We start from the raw sequence: 25885 nt of genomic DNA, 5'->3' as shown, positions 1-25885 counted from the left end.
TATATACTTTAATGTGGCTATTCTTATTTGTCTCCTTCGAAAGCTAAAGAATCAGAGTCTTTTCAATCACCTCTGTTCATGTGCAACGGCCTCAAAGAAGCTTCATATTCCTGAATATGACACACTGCATCCAAACAAAATAAATGAACTTAACTTATTGGTGTTGCCAAGAAGGTAGAGACACCAACAAAGGACATCCAGCACTGAAAGCAGGATCAATGGGTCAAAGCAGAGCCACTAGTGACAGCTCCAGATGATTTTGATTGCAGGTCCTGTAGGCTCCTTGCCTAACTGCAGTCAATAAGCAAAGGCCCGGAAGGTTCTAGGGCTATGGTAGTGGCAATGGGCAGCACACAACCAGTAGGTAGAGGGGAGCAATGCTAAACTATCACATCACAACTATCCGAGGGAGCCCCCCCAAGAAGCTTGGAGCTAGAGAAGTTCCCAACCTGTCTCTCACTGGGTCAGACCTCAAGAGTGAAAATCCTTTGAGGATATTATCTAAAAAAACATATGTGGAGGTGATAATCCCCAAAATATTATTCAAAACTAATGTCTCATTATAACCACCATTAGCTGAAGAGCATAATCTATCTTTTCCACAACCCAAAGTATATTCTGACTGAATAGGCCACAGAAGGTATTCGTAACTTTCTGACATGACCCAGATTCCACACTGTAATATAGCTGGATTGTAGGCTGAAATTAAGGTTGTTTGGGGAGCATTAACTAACAATTATATAATGCTCAATCACATTTAAACTAAGATATTATAGTATTTGATTTAATTGGTATTTATTTTCAGCTTTAACTCCACCTTAATGACATTTGTTTAAGAGCCGAAATATCTTCCCACATGTCCAATATAACAGTATTAGATCTCTACCTGTATCCTGGGTCTCAGTCCCTTCTCCATAATTTGGTTCTAAAAAAACAGAAGAATTAATATTAATCAAAAGTTCTGGGGTCTGATTTAGCAAAGCATCATAAAAATGTAGCACATTTGCTAAGTGTAGGTGTTAGAGTTGGAAATGAGCTCATCTAGTCAATGCAGCACATTCAAGTGCTTTGCCCAGTAAAGTTTTGGGGCCTGACTGGGCAGCAGCTCCACATACACACAGAGCCTTTATTGAAATCAATGGGAATTCCACACATGGAACAACTATATAACCGGACCCATAAATGTCTCATTAAAAATTTTAATCAAGAGAATTTTGACAAAGTGAAAGTTCAAAAAGTATTTTTCCATTCAACCAGATGAGATCAAAGTTAGATTTCAGCACATTGACCCAAACAGAGATAAATACTCACGACAATTATCACTGATATACAGGATAGTTTTATACAATTATTTGGTCAAGCCAAATTTGCTACCTTTGTACATAATTCAAGGGCTATTTCTTCTTTGAAGTCTTTGGAGAGGAAAGAGGCTAACTGACTAAAAGGCTTTATTATTATTTTGCTGTTGGGCTATGGCAATTAGAACTTTAAGAATTGGCTATTTATTATACTGAGGTTTAATGTGTTGCTGATGATGTGAATTTCAAAATTTTGGAAAGGTACCCAGTACATTAGATGGGCACTGAGTATTTATTTCAAATTTATGCAATATCAGTAAGTACTAAAAGAAAAGCTCAATTTAAATGCAAACAAATTAACATGTTATTCTAAAAATTGAATACCCCTAACGATTTAGAACAAGATTCACAAAAGGACTTATATGCCTAACTGTCACCTCAGGTGCCTAAATCCCAGAATCAGGCACCAACAGGATTCACAAATCCCCGCTCAGCTATCCCTGGGACCCTGCAGGAGCCTAAACTCACTTAGCATTTAAGTGTTTGCAGTAAAATTTCCCTAAGTGCCTATGTTTCTGCCTGTGAGCATGCACATTGCAACCCATGTCATGAGTCCAGGCACCTAAACTCCACAGCAATGCCTGAACCAAGAAAATATAGGCATTCCTCTAACTAACTTACTTGCAGTGCCCAATCTGGTATGCATGCTGAAAACTCACCTACTGGATTGGGCCCACATAGAGAAGCTTATACAAAATGCTGTGGGAAGGGGAGAGGAGGAAGCTCTTCCTCATAACTTTTAGCTCAGTGGTTACAGTACTCTCCTGGGATGTGGGAGACCCTGGTTCAAGTCCCTTCTTCACCTGCGGGGAGAAGAGATTTGAACTGGGATCTGCCACCTCTCAAGTGCCTCTTGACTATGGGATATTCTGATGTGGGGGCTTCCCCAGTTTTTCCTGTTGAAGCCGTTTATCCACCCCTGTGGAGAAATAATTAAAAAAAAAAAATCATTGGAGCAGAGGGACTGGATCCTGCGCCTTCCACTTCCCAGGTGAGTGCTCCAAACATCATGCTACAGTGTCATTCTCATGCTCTCTTTTTCATCTCTAGCCTAGTGTGGACATGGTCACCCCACCTTCTCACTAAAATAGCATAACCACCTAACACCAAGAGAGGGTTTCCCAAGAGGATAGAGGTGCCTTCCTGTAGCGCAGATTTAGGCACATAGAGGGAGGAGCTTAGCACACACATCTCAGCTTGGAATCTTCCTTTGGCTACGTTAGGTGAGAAGCTGACTAGAGTACTGACTTTTGTGAATCCCATTCTGAGGGGCCTGTCTCTCCACATTCATTATATAGGAAGCCTAGGCACCAAATTCAGGCTTTGTAAATCCCAGTGATTCACATATAGGATAACAAAACCGGTGCATGTCATTTTCCTTTGATGAAATGAAACTTTCTATGAGCTTGCATTGTCCAGTAGAGTGCTGGGCAATAAGATATGCACATTTTTGGGCGAAAGTCTGGGACTAGAGAATCTGCTGGTGTTCTTCTGCAGGGTAATTCATGAATAGGTAGCTAGTGGTATTCACTACTGTGTAGCTGGGATCAAGTTACATGCTGGAGGCTGTGTGAATTTGGTAGGGCCCTACCAATGGGTAGATATTGCCCTTACCCAGTATTAAGTTAATAAAGTTGTTGCCTGCTACTTAAGAGCCATTCTAGTTTCTGTCTTTCCCACATGCATGTTCTGAGCAAGATAGTGTTCCACTCATGTGGCCCCATTACAGGGGCAGCTGCATTGTTTTACATCACATACAAGTTAGGTTTATAAAGTGCTTTGGAATCCCGCAGGATGGAAACTATAATATAAATGTAAGGCATCATCAAAAAGTTGATGAAGTCCTTAAATTGTAGGAAGAAAGGCACCCTCCCCCCAACAACTGAAATGTAGCTTTTTAACCACATGGTATGAAAAGGAAAAAGTTTTCTTTTACAGTACCTCCATGATGTTCAAGAGCATCTTCCTGTGCTAACTCAGTGTTATCTAAAAAGAAAGATATATTTACTTGCTTTGTTTAGATTAATCAGTCATAAAATAGCCATGGAACACAGCAGTAACCAAAATACCCCGAGAGTAAACATTTAGCTCTACTCCAATTATATTCCAGATACTAATACTAATAGTATTCGTAATCATGCAACATTATGTTTAACGACTGAATACTGTTTTATAAAACCATACATCCACAATCTACAATAGGAATCCCCAGTCTTGGAAACATTTATACACGTGCTTAACTTTAAGCATGTGGGTAGTCTCGTTGTCTTTGGTGGGACTATTTCCATAAGTCAAATGAAGCATGTGTGTATTTGCAGGATTGGGGCCTAGAGAGTTGTATTTTCAGCTATAAAGCAAATAGTATTCCAAGAATTAGGGCAACAGATTTTTGCATTTAATCAAAATAATGTTTCTACATATACTATACATGACCTTAAAAAATGTATGCTATTATTTTTCATTTTCCTTGTGGTCTCAGAAACAGGGTAAGAATTATTTCAAGATGAAAGGGAAGATAGAATTATGAACTTGATATTGTTTTGCAAACTATATATTTTTTAGATGAGAACATGTTTGGTTGATAAAGATAACTGTGTTGACACAATATACTTAGTACTACATGACTTGCAGAAGTCTAAGTCAAATGGCATTCTGATTAAAAAATAGCACTAAACAAATACAACTTAGCACATACTAAATGGATTAAAAACTGGCTGACATTTGAAAAATAACTAATGAGGACTCATCAGCTGCGGGTACTATTAGTGTAGTCTGGCATGGATCTGCTCTTGTCCTAGTGCTATCTATCAGTGACCTGGAAGAAAACACAGAATCTTTACAAATAAAGTTTGCAGATTAAACAAAGATTGGTGAAGTGGTAAATAAGGACAGGTCATTAATAGTAAAAGGGATTGGGACTGTGTAGTAAACTGGACTCACTTGAACATTTAATATAGTCAGATGCAAAAGATAATACGAGGAACAATGGATTGTGGGTCAGACTTACAAAATGAGGGAGTATATCCTGGAAAACAGAAACTCTAAAGGAATTTAGGGGTCATGGTGTATAACCAATTGAACACAAACTCCCAGTGCAAAGCTGTGACTAAGAGGGCTAGCACAATCCTTGGCTGTATAAAGAGGGCAATATAGGAGGTGGTATTACCTGCATATAAAGCATCCGTTGGAATACTATGTCCCTGTGTTCCATTATTGTAATGAAATGTCTTGGTTTCCATATTTTGAAAAGGATGCTGACAAATTGGAAATGGTTCAGGAAAGAGCTACAAGAATGATCTGGAGTCTGGAAAACCTGCCTTAAAGTGGGAGACTAAAGAAGCTCAGTCTATTTCATTTTTCAAAGTGATGGTTAAAGAGAAACAATCACAATCTGTAGCTACCTCTATGGGAAGAAGATTTCTTATAGCAGGGGGATCTTAAATTTAACAATGGCTGAAAGCTGAAACTAAACAAATTCAAATGGGAAAATAAGGTTCAAATTTTTTATCAGTGATGGTAATTAACTACTGAAACAATTTACCAAGGGATGTGGTGGATTTTCTTATAGACTTTAAATCAAGATTTGATGTCCGTTTAAAAGGCTGCTCTAGTTTAATCAGAAGTTATTTGGCTTGCTGCAGGAATTATGGGTGAAATTGTATGGCTTGTGTTATGCATGAGATCAAACTAGATAATCATAATGGTACCTTCTGGCCTTAAAATCTAAGGATCTATAGTTACTCCAGTTTAAGAGAGTCACAAGTGAGCACAGGAAACTCCTTACAGGTTAAAAAAATCCAAAACACACAGAGTGAAATCCATTAACTTCAGTGAAGCCAGGAAGTTTTATCATTGACTTCAGTGAGGCAAAGATTTCACCAGTGGTGGCCTAAATTTTTTTCACTTACCAAAATTAAACAGAACTGCTGTTTTGCAAAACCAAAGCCACACCCAGATTTGCCCATTCCTCATTACAGACTAACATTTACAACATACACCAAAAACTGTTTATTATGCCGAACTACTTGAGACTACAAACCTGAATACCATATATAACATATACAAATAATTTTTAATGAGAGGTTTTTTAATAGTTTACAAACCTGGAACTTCTGACTCATATGCTGGCTCTTCTAAATCCATGTAATATTCATATGGATCTGTAAAAAGACATTTGCTGTTTTTTCATATTTAATGTTCTGATATTTTAATGGGTGACAATATTCTGGCTCTCAATCACTGCAAATAACCCCCAACTTCTCCATGTACATAGGGAAAACTGGCCGAGAATGAACAACTGCAACTGAACCTGTGTGGTTGGACTCATGTATGTCTGATAGTAAAATTCCAGACAGAACATATGTTTTTTTCACACACTGATAGACTAAGAGGAGGAAGGAAGGAAGGAACCTATGGTGGGATATACTAAAAGTGAATGCATTGCTCTTTGAGTAAGGTCTTATGTATTGTGAGTTTTAGTATCTTATTTAGTTGATTTAAATCAGTAAACAAAAAGGGACAATGAAGCAAAAGAGAATTAAAGAAAATTATCCATAGAAGTAGACTTTCATTATGTTAGTTCCATTAATGGCTATCACTCAATATCAAGTTCATATGTAGGCTGTCACCGTGCCTCAGCGGATCACAACTGAGACTACCAAATTCAAGAGAAACTGCTGAGAAATAGGGCAGACATCCCAAAACTGGTGTGTTTTTCTTCCACAAGCTATACCATACCAGCAACAAAAGTAAATTTCTGTCTCACCGCACTGGCTAACAAGAAGTCAGAAATGCAGCCTCCTTAGGTATTCCAGCCCTGGATTCTACAATCAGACACTAGATTTAATGATGAGTGGTTATTTAAAGTCAATTTCAAAGGGTTCTTCTGATCCCAAAGGACCAGCCACATACCCAGATCAATATATAACTCAGATCTTCCCCAATAATCACGCTGTTGCTAATCCTTTAGTATCTAATATCTAAAGGCTTATTTATAAGAAAAAGGTGAGAGTTAAAACTGATTAAAGGAATCAAATACATACAATAATTGCAGAGTTCTTGTACAGTAACTCCTCACTTAAAGTTGTCCCGGTTAACCTTGTTTCGTTATTACATTGCAGATCAATTAGAGAACATGCTCATTTAAAGTTGCACAATGCTCCTTGTTTGGCAGCCGCCTGCTTTGTCCACTGCTTAGGAAGAGCAGCCCGTTGCAGCTAGCTGGTGGGGGCTTGGAACCAGGGTGGACCAGCAGCCTCGCCATCAGCTCCCCGAAGTTCCCTGTGCGGCAGCCGCCCAGCAGGCTATCAATTGCCAGCAGTTCAGCTGTCCCACCCCCACTGCCATGTGCTGCTCCTGCCCTCTGCCCTGGAGCCTCCTGCTTGCTGTGCAAGGGGGGTGTAAGAGAAGTGCTAGTGTCAGGGTGTCCCCCTCCCCTCACTCCTGTATCTCATCTCCACAGAGCAGGGTGGGAGGGACATGACACAGCTCAGGACAAAGGGAGCTTGCTGGCAGCAGCTGCTGTCTCAACTCGCTGATCTACTTAAAAAGGCAATGTACTTAGAGTGAGGTCAGAGTACTTAATGGGGCAATGGCACATCTCTCCGTCACACACACATGGTGTGTGTCTCTGTCTCTCTCTGCCATGCTGTCTCCCCTCCCTCCATTCATGCTGCCTTGTAGCATGTGAGGCTACATTAGCAATGTGTTAATCTTGAGGCCTCAGCAGAGTGCTAGTTCATCATTTAGCAGAAAGGCATTCCCTGGGAAATATCCCACCCTCTGACTTCACCACCTCAACCGAGTTTCACAATCATCATTGCTGTGTACAGTATTAAATTGTTTAAATCTATATATAGTCTTTTGTCTGGCGAAAAACATTTCCCGAGAACCTAGCCCCCCCATTTACATTAATTCTTATGGGGAAATTGGATTCACTTAACATCGTTTCGCTTAAAGTGGCATTTTTCAGGAACGTAACTACAGCGTTAAGCAAGGAGTTCCTATAGCAGGTTTCAAGCAGTGATGAAATAAACGGCTGGCTTGTAAAGTCTCTGGGTGCTTCCAAATCACTGAAAGGTCCTCAGTCTCTTGGTTAAAATGCTCCCATTAGTATAACTCCATAATCCAAAGATCAGAGCAGGAAAGAGGCAAAACGGAGATGCTTCCAGGGCCTTTTATAACTTCTGCCATGTGGAGGGAAAGCTCTCAGTCTTGTGCCTATATTTTTCCACAAGCTAAAATGGAGTTCAGTACCACATGGTCTAGTCACATGCCCTTGCATGCTTCTGTATGCATCCGATGAAGTGAGCTGTAGCTCACGAAAGCTAATGCTCAAATAAACTGGTTAGTCTCTAAGGTGCCACAAGTACTCCTTTTCTTATAGCAGGGGCTATTACCCATATTCTAGCTAGAATGTCCACACGAAAGTTCATCAAGTGAAGATAGGTTTCTTCCATGGCCTATTGTGTTCACTGATGGGCCATCAACTAAAATATTCCCTTCCCAATGTGCTAGCTAGACTGGATGTAAATACCTTGTGCGTGTTACACAAGAGCAAACATTTGAAATACAGGTATAGTGTCGATATTCATAACTCCAGATACAAAAATGATGCATGCATACAAATAGGATGATCACACCAGCAAACCATAACTTTTCTATTGACACCTTACATGACATACGTTGTACAAGATCTGTTGCAATTATATAACAGTGGTAGCAACAATGATCTACATGGTCATATTTTTATCAATGTAAATTATCCATAGAAGTAGACTTTCATTATGTTAGTTCCATATGTAGGCATAGGGCCTAAATTTCAAGAGCAATTTCACAGTAAGAACAAGAGGGAAAAAAAATGTGGATTCCAAACTTTTTATAGTTATATAAGGATGCCCATATCACAATAAAATCCTCCCATTTACAGCTCACTTACAAATTCTACCACCACTCTTGTCTATCAACATACATATAGAACCATTACAACTAAACAATAGAAAAAAATCAAGTCAGCATTGGTCTGGTGACTAATACATCTTTGTTCAAGAATAGGGAGACAAGATTATGGGAAATTGTACATTAATCTATGATGTACCACAGAAAGAGGGGAAAAAAGTTTTCATTATACCATTAAGAACAGTCAGTTAAATGACAGGACACCACCATTTTTGGCTGTATTTTTCAAATATTTTTTGAGGTCAAGGTCAATATTGCTTAGTAAATCAGCTACCTGGTTAAAGGGTTCTGGGATAATAGTCTCCATACAAAACTGTCACTTGCATGACAAGTCAGGTTTTCACCAAACAGTCATGGAGGCAGGAGTCTTGAGAGCAAAGCTTGCTGTTGACAGCATTAATGGAAATAACATAATGAAAGTCTACTTCTATGGATAATAATTTTTTAAAAATTCTCTTTTGCTTTATTACCCCCCCTTTGTTTACTGATTTAAAATAAACTAAATAAGATACTAAAACTCTTAATACATAAAACCTTACTCGAAAAGCAATGCATTTACTTTTAGAACATCCAACCAGAGATCTTTTCCTAGTCTTTTTAGTCTGTCCATATGTGAAAAAAACATGTTCTTTGTGGAATTTTACTGTCAAATACATATTCTAGACAGCCAGGGGCATACGTTGAATGCACTAAGTCTTTCTGCAGCTTCTGCACTATTGAAGACAGATACTTTTTTGTGATTACAAAAATTCTTTCCTTACATTATTAATTTTAAATTGCAAACTTCTTAGTCCATTCAAAGGATTCAAATACCTCAGACAACAATATAAAGATTTTGGAGCAGTACGAAGTGTTTTTAAAATCACAACTCTAGATTAGTTCAGTGATTTCTATTTAGCTTTTCTGTTTTTATTTTTAGCAGTATAGCAAAAAACACCAGTATTATGGAGTTAAGAAAAAAAGAGTCATACCAGGAATTTCAACTGCTTCAGGCTCACCTACTCCATGCTCCTCTACCTGATCATGATGGTCAGTTTCTGAGACACAAAAATGAAAGAAGTGTTTTCATTTGTGTGTGTGTGTGTGTGTTTGTGTGTGAGAGAGAATGTGAGTGAGATTTTACACACACACACACACACACACACACACACACAAATAAAACTAAGTAATGACAGAGTCAAATTTCAAATAGGCTTCAGCACAGCCCCTAAATTTCCACAGTAAGACCATCTGGAGAATAAAATAAAAACGTGTAGGTAGAAGAAAGAAAATCTAAAGCAATCAAAAAATAATCTTGTTAAAAACAAATAAAACAATAGGATTAATTAATATGCTATGAATTAAAATGCGTTAATCTTCTCTTGATTTACGAAATATTTATATTTGGGAATAGCTTTTGCTGAGGTTTAACATGTCACATATCTCCACCAAACTAAAATTTAGATGGAATCACACTCTTAAAAGGCATGCACTACATGCACTTCATAAAGTGCAATGTACACTCCCGTAGGTGAACAAAGATGTATTTGTTTGTGAATATTTGCCAGTTATGTTCTCAGTTAATGGTTTGTACACACAAACGCAGTAACCGGCCTGTCACAAAAGAAAGGCCCTAAAAACTTCAATGAGAATTTCTGTCTTGTTACACTTAGATAAGTTCCATATATTAGCTCTTACTATTTCTATAAGAATCAACTAGAAATATTTTAATTGGTTCAGATACCTTCCTGAATTTGTTTTAGTATTTCAGATACTTCAGGTATTTCATCTTCTAAAGCTCCATAAAGGTCATCAGTTGTAGGAATTTCAAAAGCTTCTTGGTATACTTCATCCTTCTCTTGCCGTGCATCATTTAATTGTTCCTCTGCACCTTCCTCATGCTCGTCATTTAATCCTTCCTCTGCACCTTCCTCATGCTTGTCATTTAATCCTTCCTCTGCACCTTCCTCATGCCTCTCTCCTGATTAATAAGTACAGAGGATGTAAACACCATACCCAGCACCCGCTGAATTAAATTTCCAACAAATAATCCACATTCAAATTTATCTCTAGTAGTTCTTAGACATTCCCCTAAATAAGCAGGGTCTTAACCATTATCAGAATGAACTTCTAAAATGCCTGTACATTGATCCACTCGAGAAACAGCTAGGAGAGAGAACCAGTGACAGATGACACCATCCGTATCCTCTCTTGCTATGTCAAGATATAACATTTTGAAACATTACTTGTAGACTGGTCAATGGGAGCGACAGGTACTCAGAACCTCTGAAAAATCAGGCCCGTTATTGGGCTTTGTTCCCTAGACCACCTGGGCGTTAACAACTTGTTGGCTATCCTGTCACATACAGTAGAAAGGAAATACAGTACACTATCATCAAGAATCTCTCTCAAATTTGTCTAGTCTGTTGTGCTGTTTATAAATTCTCTGGTGACTGCGAAGTCTGAATTCATACCAGCTTGTGAATGGAGTGCTTCATGAAGAATGGCCTGAATTTCCTCTTCCAGTTCTGCTTCAACATTCTTGTGCTCTAAATGGGTTATAAAATATGTCAAAGATAGGTGCAAAGGATAACAAAGTTTGCACTTTGAAACTGTTGCAATTAGTTAGTTTGTAGTAAAAAGATGGACATATTCAGTAAAGAAACTCCTTGACCTCATTAGATCATTGTAGAGTTTTCCTATCACCTCTGTAATTAATTGGATTGGAGGTAGGGGATGAGATAAAATAGGTTGCATTTTTTTTAAACAGTATAAATGAACACCTTTGCCAGACTTCTAGCAATTTCACTGAAGATGAATTGAAAGCATTTGCTTTATGCTTTTTAGTATGTCATGAACATCAACTTTTCTGTACAACTTTAAGTGACAGTATCTCGAATGATTTCAGATAGTTGCATTCCAGCTGCCATATAGTAATCACCAAGAACTCTCTGGTGTTAACCTATATAAACATAAACATACACAAGAAAAAAAATCAGCCCCCACAACTTTTAAAAATAAAAATGGCAGGCACTGAAAAAAATTGAACTGCTTCAAGTAGCAGTAAAACTCTGTAATTTACCTGACCCACTATTACGTTTTATGGTTCTAAAACCCACCACATTATTTCAATCTCTTAAATAAAACACTTTTACCTTATGGGCAATGTCGTGTGTGTGTCATGCTGTAGGGACAGCAAAATACTATCCAAGTCAGTGAGGTTTTTGTTTTGTTAAAAAAAAACAGGTAAGTAGTGTCAATTTTTCCACTGTTAAGACTTCCCAAGCAGTTCATGCCACATTACACACAACGGTCCCATTTCTGACCCCTTTATTTATGATTAAACCTTTGTCTCACGCTCCCTCACACACCTGGTTTTAAAAATTGCTTCAGATGATTGGTTCTCCTTCCAGCAATTATATAGCTCCATAAATAAGATGTGAATACAGAATATTTTCCAAAGCAGTACTATAGGAGTTAAAAGACAAGCCTGCGAAAAGGAAGTGTATGTATGCGTGCATGCACGCATGCGCCTTCAAGGACATTGTTTTGTAAGTCTTAACTTTATTTCACCTCTCAGATTTACGGGGCTCTAATTTAAGACAATACCCACACACAAAAAATAAAAGAAGAAGAGGTGATAAACAGCAATACATACTGTATTATCAAATTGAGCTTTCAAAGGTGTCTTGATGAGAAAAAATATGCCATGTCCATATTATTTATTGCTTCCTTTATCATCTCTTTCATGTGATAGAGACAGAAACTGATTACTACAGTTAGGTATGTGCAACCGCTCATTTGTGTACACGTAACTCAGTTACAAATACTTAATGTGCACAGGCTAAACCAGAAATTCACAGAAGCATGTGGCCAGGTAGGTGCGCAACTACTAGGTAAATACAAAAATATTCAATATTAACGAAGACATAGAATCACAGAATATAAGGTTGGAAGGGACCTCAGGAGGTCATCTAGTCCAACGCCCTGCTCAAAGCAGGACCAATCCCCAATTTTTGCCCCAGATCCCAAATGACCCCCTCAAGGATTGAACTCACAACCCTGGGTTTAGCAGGCCAAGGCTCAAACCACTGAGCTATTTCTCCCCCCTCCCAACATCAAGCTCTGAAAACCTATGTTGAGTCTGCAATGGTTTATACACAATAACATCTTCCTGCACTGAGTATTTGGCCTACACTGTTACTAAAGATACCATTTCTTCTTACAATATGCAAATACTGGAAGGAAGGTTGAGTGTTTGACAGTCACCAGATTTACTCCTGGGGGAATTCTGCACCACTGCGCATGTGCAGAATTTATGTCCCCTGCAGATTTCTTTGCTTCCCCGCCGAAAAATGGCTTTCTGACAGGGAAGCCATAAGAGCAGTTATAAGACCCTCCCCAGCAGTATGCTTCAGGTGTCCAGGGCAGCTGGCAAAGAGGTAAATCACCATGGGATACGGGACGGGACTGGGGAAGAACCAGCTGATGGCTCCTACCATGCGCCGGGCTCAGCTCCTAGTCCCAACTGGGCTGGGAAGGACAGGACTTCATCTTCCCCTTCAGTATCCGGGGCCATGTCAGACTCACCCAGATTTCTCTTCTGGCTGTAGGAAACTCTGCAAACCCTCCTTCCTCCACTCCCCCCGCGCCCATCGCGCCTCAGCTGCAGGAGAAGGGATCACTACAGGGAGCTGTTCCCCCATCCAAACCCCCCTCATACCCAGAAATTCCACTGAACCTCACCCCTCACCCAGAACCCTCCCCCCCGCACCTGGATCCCCACTCTACCAAGCCCCAACCAGCTGCACCTGGATCCCCCCCATATTAAGTCCCTCCATACTTGACATGGAGAGGCAGGGCTCTGTGGTGTTTCCGGGGCAGGGCCCTGTCCTTGCACTATGTCAGGGTTGGGTGCAGCTTCATCGCTGAGTCTGTGTCCCAGGGCGGGGGGAGCTGCACAGTGATCTCCCACCTCCGTGCAGCCAGTGTCCTGTGATCCACAATGTCATGCTGGAGCCTTCATTTATTTGACAGATAAAATTTTCAGAATTTTAAACTACTGTATGTAGAATTTTTAATTTTTTGGAGCATAATTTTAAAAATTTTGGTGCAGAATGCCCTAAGGGGTAATCATTGTAAGTTCCAGAAAGATAGGTCCTGGGTTTTAAATATGAAATTTTGGAACACTATATTTCTATCAATTGAAGAAAGATTTAATTTCCTATTATGAAGCGTGCACACACACACACACACACACACACACACACACACACACACAATGAGATATGGAAGAAAATACTAGTTTATTAATCCTTATATGAATCTTTTTCTGGATTTGAAATTCAAAGATAAAGGTAAACAAAATGGCAACTAATAAGTCTTTGTAAAAACCAGTGACCCTTAAATGCCTTCTGGCTCTTCAGTTTTACACACACTGAACATATACTACATAAATTCATGTCAGCTTGAGCTACCTGAGCTTCTCAACAAATTAAAATATTACTCGTAAAATGGACTAATTTTTCAGAAAGGAAGTCTTTTAGTCCTTGTCCAGAGCCTACTTCACAGTGGCTCAAACTGAAGAATTTGTCTGAGCCAAGAAAAATGGAATGGGTTAATCTTTAATGCTTAAAGTAGGTAAAGTACTATTTATAAATAAAGTATTACCAATAGATTTCTTTTTTTAAATACTGATGTCTATTACAAAGATTTTAAAAACAAACCACAGAACTCATTTGCAGAAGTTTCCATAAAACTCTCTTCCATTATCAATATTAAAATAGTAAGATTATCATATATGCGGTCCAAATAGTGACTATTCTTTTTCTAATCCCTTATTCAGGAGCAAAAAAGTTACACTATATAGAGGGAAGTGTCAGATAAATTTAAGATTATATAATTAGATACTTGAATTTAGAATTTCAAAAAGAGTAAGTGACAACAATGGATTTACAGTCACTGGGAGAATAACTGCTTAAAGGAATATACCAAACTGTACTCAATTCAATTTAGATAAATGATTTTAATATGCTTTTTAGATTAAATAAATTTAAACACTGAAGACAAATGTTAACGTTTCCGACATAGGAATTTAGAAAACACACCAGATCTTTGTTTCCCTAGGGTGCTTCTTCTTATAAGATTATAGACATAGGATAGAAATTATTTAATACAAAATTGTACGATTAAGTTGTACTATTAATATTAAATATAAATCAATTTATAATATTAATATTTATATTTATTATTACACCAACTAGGTACTATACATGTTTGCAGAAAGGACCACTCAAAATAGTTAATTTGCGTAATAATACTTTGGGCACTTATGCAGTTCATGCATTCAGATCACTTAAAATCAGTGTGGGAAATTGAAAATTATTAACTCAGCTTTTAAATGAATTGTATAGCAAAATTAAATGCTGTAGGAAAACCAGCAACGTTTGTATGTTTGGATGAAGTGCATATACCTGGTATCTTCAGAAAACATGGAAATTACTATTTAAAAACTCTATGAATTTTATCAGTTGTGGTACAAGAAAAATAATTCGGCTTTTTTAGCACAGACTCTTAATTTCCAGTTTATTAACAATATGCCCTACATTCATAACTCATTCTGTATAGTCCTATGCACATATTCAATAGGATGTGCTTTCTCAATGGATAGAAAAAGATGCAGAAAATCGGTTTTTAGAGTCCAATCCATGCATTGTGGCTGGTAGTAAGTAATACTTGCTAGCAAGCACTTGTAAAATTAGGTCTTTATTTCCTTGAATTCTGCGTAGGACTGGTGGGTTTTAATCTTTGTGATGTTTTAATCAGGAAATCTGTTCCTGAAGGTAGATTCTGAACATAAGTACAAGTACTTGAGTAGTACGTAAGTACTTAATGCTTAAAATATGTAACACTGATCAAACTTTGCCCAGTTATTGAGCTTAAAATATTGCAAACACACAAAAAGCATTTAAATTACAAAAAGAAAATACCTCTTTTTGGGGTGGGTGGGTGGGTGTGTGTGTGTGCAGTGCAAACCACTGTGTGGTCCTGAGCCTAGTTTGGTGGCCTCTTGGTATTACTACAATAGAAATAATAATAGCAGCAGCAACATTATTAATATTTATATAAAGGGGCATTAATGATGAGTTTACAATTGTTTCCACACTTTTGTTCCAGCAGCTGAGCCAAATATGAACTCCCAGTATAAACTATTATATATGTTATAAAAACAATTTTTAAAAATGTTGTTCTAATTTAAAAAAAAACAAGTTTTATGCCTTTTTCCAAGTCACAAACTTAAATTCTATATTTGGATATTTTGTCCTCTAACCAGGAGAGCAATGAAATCATAAGAGACAGCATTTATGTACATTTTTATGTATTGTACTACCTTCATGTAACACTTGGTGGAGCAAGTGTTAAATTAAACTTTGAAGACTATTCAAACCAGCAAATCTGCTCCCATTTTATCTATATGCATATCAGCATTTGTATTCTTAGAGAAAAATGTACTGGAACAATACTATACAAATTGTAGTCAAGACTGTTTACAGATGCTTTCTGTTGTATGAATTAACCAGTTAAGAATTTTAATGTTTATTGATTTTAGAACAGTTACTTAAAGTGATTCCTGAATATTCTGTGAATGAATTACTACAGTAAACCGACAACTATTAAGAAGTAAAATGGCAAATGTTGGCAACAGAAAGAAGGGATTTTTTTTTACCTGTAATGAGAGGTCATGCAATTTCACATCCACGCAGACAAAGGGACCATAATTCAATTGAAATTTTTCTTGTCTTTTGTTGTCATGTACAGTTTGTGAGAGACCTTACCTGATTTAACGAATGACTGCTCTGCAGGTTGAATGGACTCTTCAGATTCAGCTGGTGTTGGCTGTGCTGGGACAGATCTTTCTTTAAGTCCTGCATTTTTCAGTTATAAAGTTAACTTTAGGCTTTTTTGTCTTGATTTAATTATATAGCAGCATGAGATAATCTTGATAATCAGCATGAGATTCAATTATATTATCAGTAAAACAAATGGACAGTATAAGCACTTGAGGATTTACTCGAACAATGTACTGTTCTAGGTTGTCCCTAACAATACATTCTCTGCAAAGACTAAAGCATGTTGAGAGGTTATTTGAAGAATACATAAACATAAATTTAGAAAAATGGGTAAAGATGCCCAAACTTCTTTCATTGGTATAAGTTTATTGAACAAAATCCACACTGATTTAAACACATCACAATACTGTTCATAGGCTTTGTTTAGTATGAAAAAGTAATGTATGCTGATAAAAACAGACATTTCTTTTCACTTCACCTATTTCCAAATTTAAAAAATGGTACGTGATTTTTTTTAAGCTGTCTTATCTTGAGTTCTTCTAAAAAGTTTTCATAACACATAGCTCGCAATAAAACAATTGACTAGGCTCACAAATATAGCTCAATAAATTGTAAAGAAGGCTACAAGCCTAACTGTGCCTTCAGATTCAGCAATCTACCCTTTAGTTCTCTTCAGTCCATAAATCAGGTCTATGAATTCTGTAGCAAAATTATGATTCACAGAGTTCTGGTACAAAGGTTTCCCCAATATAGTAAGACTTGCCGCACAACTAAATAAGTGCCTTTGGATCTCACCATAATGGAAAACAAGGGAGATGCACACATACAGTGATCAGTGCCAGGGTAAGAGGGTCACAGAATTTCCAGGTGGGAAGATCACCTAGTCCCATCTTTCAGGTGTACAGTGCAGAATTGGTACCTAATGCACATTTACCACTTACTTTCTAAAACTAGACTGCATAAGTGAAAGGTCTGAGTCACTCACATTGAGAGATTGAGATCTTAGGATGTAAAACATTCTCAAGGATATCCTGATAATCAGGATAAATTTTCCTCTTCTATAAAGAGAGTGGATACAAGCCAGAGTTCTTATTCAATAACCACACTATAAGGTCTACACGCTTCCTGTATTGTTCTCATTGAAACATATCAGATTGTACTGTCTCTCTCTCATTAATAGAAACATTCATTCCTAAAATGTCAAACTCATAAAATTTCGAATTGATTATACATCAGGATTTGTTTTAGGATTAATGAAATCCAGCATTAGTCCCTGAACAGCGTTCATTAGGGCTCAAACAGGTCTAATTTTTGAGGCCTCAACAATGGAGGCGGCAGTGAGAACTTTAGTTCCCTCAACTCTATTTTAGGTGTTTTTAGACAGGATTATGTTCTATAGGTTTTTTGAATTCATTCTCAACAAAAAAAACTTAGCCTAAATGAACATCAATCAAAAGATAGAGAAATGACCAACTATAAGTATTTCAACAGCTCTGTAGGATCTTCTTTCTAATAGTTACAAGCACAGATGAAACATGTCAGTACTTAAAATATTTGAAGCCTGATTTAAAAAAAAACAAACAAAGCTGCAGTTCACCACTCTGCATACTAACTCCTCCTCACTTATAAAAAACCAACACCATGGCAATTCAGTCGTCTTGCTGCACACGCCAAAACAAACTCTTAGTTTCAGATCTCTCACAATATCAACTGCGTTTACAAACTTGGTAGATCAACAGAGCATAAAATATATGTTAAAGTATGTGCTCGTGTCTTGGTTTCGTTGTTTCAAGTTCTCCATTTCTCTTTAAGTATAAACTGGCAGAGCAACAGATATGCTGTAAGTATGTGATAGGAAGTCAGGAAGCTCCAAGTTGCTCCAAACAAGTTGCTCCAAAGTGAACTACACCATACCCCTTTAAAATTGACTTTAAGCCACCACTTCAGTTCCATCAGCCTTTTTACTATTATTCTGTTTAGAGCAATTTTTCTGAAAGCTAAATCTGCATTATATACCTTAATTTCACAACCACTTCTGGGCTATTCTGAACCATTTTTATGTACGTAAACAAGTACTTTTATATACTTAATGGGATATTTTAAATTACTGTGGTACAAGGATTGTTTAACTCATATCTTTTATACTAATAAAGCTCAGGTGTTTTTAAATTACACGGAACAACATGAACAGATTGTAGCAGACCAGCAAATCCAGAGTTAAAAGATTAATATTGCATATTTGACTTTTTCTCTATAAAAAAACATAAGATTGACTGGGTCACTCTAGTGCAACATATTTATGCAAGACATGCCTTTGGGTTTGTCTACATTACTTGCTGGATCGACAGGCAGCAATCGATCCAGCAGGGGTCAATTTATCGCATCTAGTGAAGACACTATAAATTGACCGCCGAGAGCTTTCCCGTCGACTCTGGTACTCCATTGGAGTGAGAAGTGTAGGTGGAGTCGACGGCGGAGTATCGCTGTTGACTTACTGCAGTGAAGACACCGTGGTAAGTAGATCTAAGTACGTCGACTTCAGCTACTCATGTAGCTGAAGTTCCGTAACTTACATCGATCCCCACCCCACCCCAGTGTAGACCAGGCCAAATGTCCTCAGAATATGCTCAGAGGACCAACATCTTTCAGAAAGAAGGTACACGATGATGAACAATCTTCTGTTGAGATGTTTCTTGTAAGTATCATTTCCTTGATTGAAACAGTACACACATTTTAGTTTCAGGCTCTTAAACGTGCCTTTATACAGTAACAACTGCATTGGATTTAGATGTTTGATTTTAATGAAATGTGTTTTGAGACACAATCCCAAGTACTAGATTACAGTGTGACTGATCTTTCACCATGTATGTGTATGTTTATTCCATTTAAAACTATATACATATTAGAATTCACAGAAAAACGTGAAGTAACAATTACAAAGAAACATGACAGTCTGAACTACATTAGAAGTTGTCATGAAGCTGCTTTCAAAGAACAGCATCTTAAGTAAGGTTCCAAGGCTGCAAAGTCTTACACACGTGCTTAACTTTATGCATGGGAATAGTCCCAATGAAATCAATGGAACTTCATGTGTGTATAATCTTTGTAAGATTGGGACATAAGAGGATTGTTTGGGGTTTTTGTGGCTTTTTGGGGGGGCATGGGAGCGTATGAGGGAGAGTTAATTCTGCCTTTTTTCCTCAATGCCACTCGATGCGTGCAACTTAAAAATACATACTTGTACATATTCTTAAATATAACTGCTCTGTTCACTTTGAAGACTTTTTTTATGGCAAGTGAAAAAAGTTATTTTTTATGTATACTGAGACATCTGTTCCAGTTTCCCAGTAGGAGAAAAAAAGCAATCTGAAGTAATTGATACTGTTAACTGTAATGTGGCAGTTCAGAGCTTGGAAGAGATAGAGGCATTAGAGAACGGTATGACACTCAAATCTCCACCTCCCTCCACCCAGATGTACAAGATATACCAGATATAAGAAAAATATAAGATGTTACCAGATATAAGAAAAATGTTGATGTACACACCCTCAATCCAGACACTGGAGGGACCCTAGATGTAATCTGCCAATAGAAGTACGTCCAGTACCTAATTACAAGAAAAGCGTTTCTCTATCAAATATTTATCTTCATTTCCAACAGATTACAGTGGAGTAAGAGATAAGAATATTAATATTGTTACTGAAACTTAAATTTAGGAGAAGTCTGGGCTTGTTATGCAAGAATAGATGTCCAGTCCCATTTCCAAAGAAGATTTAGAAAAAAATTTTTAGAGCTGTTCTGAGAGATTTCTATGTTCACTCCCACATTTTTGCTAATCTAAAATGTACCCTGATCAGTACACGGGTGTGTATATATACACTTTATATTTATATTTTCCCAGTATTTAGAAAGTAATTCAGTATGTCATTCCTCCTAATTGTGTCACATTGTACTGTAGTATTTGCCATTGTTTTTGTTTTCAAAAATATTGTTTCCTTCACAGCACTATATAAAGGTATTAAAGCACCATACAAATATTAAGCCTCAATACAACTAAGCATGCATATATGTACTGGATCAACTGAGAGACAGAAGTGAAGTAATTTATACAAGGTCACAGAACAGTTTATGGTAGAACCAGAACTGAGGTGTCAAATTCCAAAACCTTGCTAGGGACCACCAGCCACTATAGTCAGTGACCCTCAAGTATCATTTTCAGATTTTGTTCTAGTCTCTTGTAATTTTATTGTGCAATGATTCAGCATATAATCAATTCTATTTGTTTGTACAATAAAATCAGAATTTGTACAATAAGTATCTCTTATCATATACCAACTAGAAATTAAGTACAGATTTTGTAACACACTGAAATACACTATTTCTGAAGAAAGTTTGTAATACCCTATTTACCCCAATTAATAAGACTCTTGGATACTTCTCACTCTTCATTGCTGAAAATAAAACAATAAAATACCAATCCAAAAAGTGAGCTAATGTACAGAAGTAGAACATTTAGAATTATTGTAGGAATAAGCTATTCTATGAGTGGCTACAATACACAAGTCTGTTCTCTAACCCAGTCCAGCCAAAATACAAATAATGGTACAATGTTAGCTTCCTGAAATTTGATCAGCAAGCAACAACTCCCATTTAGACATCTCAGTAAGTGGCTAGATTTTCAAAAGCAGTAAGTGCCCAGAAGCTTCCATTGAGAAGGGAGCTGCTGGCTTCTGAGCACTTTTGAAAATCTGCCCCCAATTTTGGCTGCTGAATACTTTTGAAAATCTCACCCATAGTGACCTAACAAAGGTTTCAGACAAAAGATGAAGCCAACACAACAGTAATTTAGCATAGTAATAGCAATACAAAGCAAACGGTCACAGGACCATTGAAAAACATTACAGCACTCAAAAGCATCAGACTGTGACAAATGTGTTTCTTGACACTATTTCTAGTTTGCATGTCTTCTAATGAAATGAGAATTAGTTTCTTACAACAGGAATTTTCAACACTTGCGTAATGTCCAGGTTGACCTCTAAATAATACATTAATAAACTTCTACATATGATCCACAATGTTTTTACACGCTTCACATATCTACAAGAAAAATGTAACTTTAATACAAAGCAAGAGACATATATTTAAAGGGTTAGATTGGTTTGATATTTTATGTAAAAAAGAAAAAAGTCAGATTTCAAAGCTATACCAACAATTTTTAATGTACAGGACTTGTGATCAAATACATTATGTACACATTTGAGCTCCACAGCAGATATATTTGTTGTGTGTTTACAAATGCAAGTACACACATAAGCAGTCTGCATAACTGTCACTCACACTAATGACTTTCAGAAAAATTGTTACTAATACACTAAATTATGTTACCAATACACTGAATTTTTCTCACCATCAAACTCCTATTTCTGTTTTTTCTTCTCATCTTCCTTTGCTGAATTTTCAGAAACTCCGGAAGGGATTTTAGTTATCTTTTTAGTTACTGTGTCTTTCCCTGCTTGAGAAGGGGTAACCTCCTTTTCAGTGGCTGATTTCTTCATAGTTTCATTGGGTTTCACATTTTTGTCTATTCCTGATTTTTCATTTTCCTTGCCTTTGTCTTTTTTAACCTTGTCAGAATCTTTCTTCAATTTAGCCACCTCAACAACTTTCTTAACCTTTTGGTCAGCAACTTTTCCTTCCATGGCCTTCTTTTTCTTTTCTACAACTTTGTTTTCCTTCTTCCTGGATGCTTCTCTCTCTCTTATTTTCTTGAGTGGTTCTTTAATTGCTTCTTTTACTTTTCAGATTTTCATTTAAAAAATGAAAAACGTTAATTAAGAGCACGTTTAGATCATTGAACACAATTTTGTGCAACTTATCTGCATAATTCAATGACAATTGCAGCTCCAAACCTGAATAATCTAAGATGACCACCCATATTATTTTTCCCCCATCTAATGCTGGCATAGCTAGCAGATTACTTTTTATTCTAATTAACCCATAACAAAATTAATGAAATATTTATGCAGAAAGAGATCTTGATGCCTAAAGATTTGTTAATTAGGACTGCAATTTAAAGCTATTAATACATTTATAAAACTAAACAAATTAGATCTGAGTTTAATACTGAAGTCTGAAATCATGGAGCAGATGCAGAAAATAAGCATCTTATATTAAACTGCTGTATTTTCAATTTCATCCACTAATAAAACTACTTTTCTATACCTGATACCGTTAATTTACTTTTACGGAACACTCAGACTTTTCAATTACTTTGTCTAACACCTCTTTGATCCTGGTACTTTGAATCTTACATGATAAAGCATTGTATTTGTAAGACTACCTTCTTTAAAACAAGATCTACTAATGATTTTTCAACCTCATAGATCAGCAAGGAAATTTACAGTAACTAATATCAATAGCATAACACTTTAGGGACACTGTCACCTTAGTTAGGCCAAAGATTACAAAAAAAATTAATTTGAATAGGAAAAAGTTTGAGACTACATCAACACTGTTAGTAAATTAAAACCAGAATAGGGAGTACTAGAAACTGATTGTAAAACAAACAAACAAACAAAAAAAAACAAAAAAACCCCAAACTGATCCGTCTAGTTTCATTGTACAATGAAACGCAAATGAACAGCATGAGGGGTAAATCTGATTTTAAAATCTTGGCATTTTAATCAATAGCATTAATATACATACATTTTTATTCTGATTTTTATCTTGACATTGTCCCTTTCATACTTAATTTGTCTTATTTATTTAAATTAGAATAGCTTAGGACTATGATGCAACATTCAGATAACATGCTAACAAAGCAGATCAACACAGCCTTCTCAACTACTGAAAGTACACACACAAAAAAAGATTATCAGTTATATTTTAAAAAGGGGAATACTACTGTAAGGTATTTGAAACTGGTAGAAATTTTCAAACGGGGAGGGAATGTTTAGGGGTGGCCAACCTGTGGCTCCAAAGCCACATGCGGCTCTTAGAGGTAATATGTGGCTCCTTGTATAGGCACCAACTCCGAGGCTGGAGCTACAAGTGCCAACTTTCCAATGTGCCAGGGGGTGCTCACTGCTCAACCCCTGGCTCTGCCACAGGCCCTGCCCCCACTCCACCCCTTCCTGCCCCCTTCTCTGAGCCTGCCATGCCATTGCTCCTTCTCCTTCCACCCTCACCCGAGCCTCCTGTATGCCACCAAACAGCTGATTGGGAGGTGTGGGGAGGCAGGGAGAGGTGTTGATCCATGGGACTGCCGGTGGATGGGAGGCACTGGGAGCGGGATGGGGGAACTAATGGGGGGCTGCTGACATATTACTGTGGCTCTTTGGCAATGTACATTGGTAAATTCTGGCTCCTTCTCAGGCTGGCCACCCCTGGTTTACACTAATGTTTGTCCTCAATTGTCATTAGGATTTAATATTTAATTTCCTTAACAATATGCAGAAAAGGTGATTCAGCAAAATAAACTTACTCTGATGCTATTTTCATACTTTGTGCAAAAAAAAATCATCTGTCAAAATACCTTTCCACTTCATACATAAACCTAGAAACTAGAAAAATGTTTTGCTTACTATGACGAGTTTAGCATAGAAAAAAGTAATTTACTTTCAACCCTGTTCACACCTACAAATAAAAGAAATTAGTCTGGTCCTCTTCCTATTAAAAGCAATAGTAATTTTTTACCTATGTAATTTAACAGAAGCAGATATTCAATTCTTACTCAGGAAAGTTTACCCTTAAAGCCTACCGGAAGTTTTGCCAGAGTAAATAATAGCGAAAGCTGTAATGTAGTGTATTACTAACTGATTACCTGTACCTTCTCATTACGTTTTCTGTATATGAAAAGAATATACTCTTTCAATTCATAAAACTTATAATTCAGCCACTATATATCCTCTCAACAGGTTCTCTACAGGATGTACAAAGACTAAAGGCATTTCATAACATTCCTTCACTACAATACCATACAATTCTTTAGGAAGAACCCAAACAGAACAAGTAATTAAATGGCTCATTTATTAATATTTTCAAAACAAGTTATTCCAAACACAATGCAAAACAAAAGCTATACATTTCAGCTGGCATGCAAGGATAAGAAAAAACAGTATTCATATGTGCATGAGAGCTTTCCCCAGTAGACATTTTTTCTAACAATCTTTCCACTGTAAATTAACAAAAAAATAATTTGGTACTCTAGCCTTAGAGGAAAAAATTATAACCAATGATGATGTAAAGTTTGTTACATTCAACAAACAGGCTGCCCAGTACAGAGTAGTAGATGCAATACATTCGCCGGGAATAATCTTTCTTCAAATTAGACTAGAATTGCAAACAACCCTAGAAACAACATCCAATTATAATAGGAACAACCACTAAACTCTACTTTAATTTCTAAACCACACTGAAGAATTACTGGATGAAATTCTATGGTTTATGTTCAGTAAATAACCAGACTATATGATCCTAATGGTCCCTCTTCTGCCCGAAGATCAATAAATCCCTTAAATATCTGAAAACAGTAAAGATGTCACCGAAGAGGATTAAGGACAAAGCAAAATCATGGCATATATTCAAAATGTATCTTTCTACATACACAGTATGAAATAACAAAGTTGTAAGTCATACTCAGCGAAATCATGCAAAAAACTTGCACAAAGTGTTTTTGAATAGATTTATAGTTAATTATATCCTGGATTAGGAAAGCACTCAAATTAGCTGCAGATGGATAAATGGAATTTGAAATTCTGACTGAGATAATTTGCAGGGTATTTGTTTGCTGCGTCTCCAACTGAAAAGACAACCATCACATCTAGCATTAGTAGCCAGAGTTCAATTACCTGGTTTGCAAATCTCATGCATTTCAGGCATTAGAAATTATTTGCACCAAACTCACTGACAAAAAGCATTAAGTACCTTTGGCCTTAGCTTTTCTCTTGTCTACCCCTCCTGGCTCCTCTCCTGATGTTTGTAAGATGGAAACAGGTTATAAACATATTTTGTGATATTCAATACATTAAGCAAACAACATACATAATTTACCAATCTAAAGCAACAACATTTCATTGGCTCTTTATGGTAGAGTTCCAGATTTCTTCCAAATGCCAACCATTTCTAAATATATTTTGAGTAATATATTTGTTAAAATAAGAACTCTTTACTGTACTTCCATTTGTTGGAGACAGCATGGATTGCAGGACTGGGCTCAAATTAGGGTAAGATGTTCATGGAACAGTTAAATGAGTCCCACAAATACCAAGCATAAGCAGACCCCTGCACCCATCACACAGACAGCAATAAAAGGAGAATTAGACCATTACCACCATGGTGATGGCAGCCTTCCCTACCGATGAGCAAGCTTACTTCAGTAGACATTGTGTAATCTGCTACGGCATAGCCAGCCAGTGAGATGAAGACCAAGTACAGTATGTGTCTGGGGCTATAGGTACTTTAACTGAAACAACTTTCAAACTACTAAACGTATCCACCAATCGATTATATGAATACTTTTGGCCTCTACAGTTAAACTGCGTACTTTGTGCTGAAAACTGACAAAAAAATGTCTTTATTGTACTGAAAAAGACTTTGAACTGCTGGCCCTGCAAACTTGACCTGAGATCTGAAAGCCAAACTGTGTTCTCGCCTCATGATTTATCAGTGATAAAATAGTTAAGGCCTACTTGGCTGGCAAAATTATACTTGTGTAACTTTACTGTCTCCAGCGAATAAACT

At 37.0% G+C, this 25885-nt stretch overlaps 1 protein-coding gene across 12 annotated transcripts in view; it reads right to left on the bottom strand.

The window, feature by feature from the left end:
* The window catches only part of ASPH (aspartate beta-hydroxylase), a 206679-nt gene that overhangs the window by 114905 nt on the left and 65889 nt on the right, over positions 1-25885 (bottom strand). For 9 of the 12 annotated variants that reach the window (XM_073331031.2, XM_073331032.2, XM_073331035.2 and 6 more), the window contains 7 exons: positions 16130-16219; positions 10769-10843; positions 10039-10275; positions 9287-9352; positions 5462-5518; positions 3300-3344; positions 887-925 (listed from right to left, as the gene is read on the bottom strand). In XM_073331031.2, coding sequence (XP_073187132.1) covers positions 887-925; positions 3300-3344; positions 5462-5518; positions 9287-9352; positions 10039-10275; positions 10769-10843; positions 16130-16219 — 609 coding nt within the window. The remainder of the gene's footprint in view (positions 1-886; positions 926-3299; positions 3345-5461; positions 5519-9286; positions 9353-10038; positions 10276-10768; positions 10844-16129; positions 16220-25885) is intronic. The other 3 variants (XM_073331039.2, XM_073331040.2, XM_073331043.2) reach the window with 3 other exon arrangements.

Source organism: Lepidochelys kempii, chromosome 2, assembly GCF_965140285.1.
Source record: "Lepidochelys kempii isolate rLepKem1 chromosome 2, rLepKem1.hap1, whole genome shotgun sequence".
In the NCBI taxonomy this organism is placed as follows: domain Eukaryota; kingdom Metazoa; phylum Chordata; order Testudines; family Cheloniidae; genus Lepidochelys; species Lepidochelys kempii.
The sequence above is the reverse complement of the archived record's forward strand: the minus strand, read 5'-3'. Positions and strand labels throughout refer to the sequence as shown.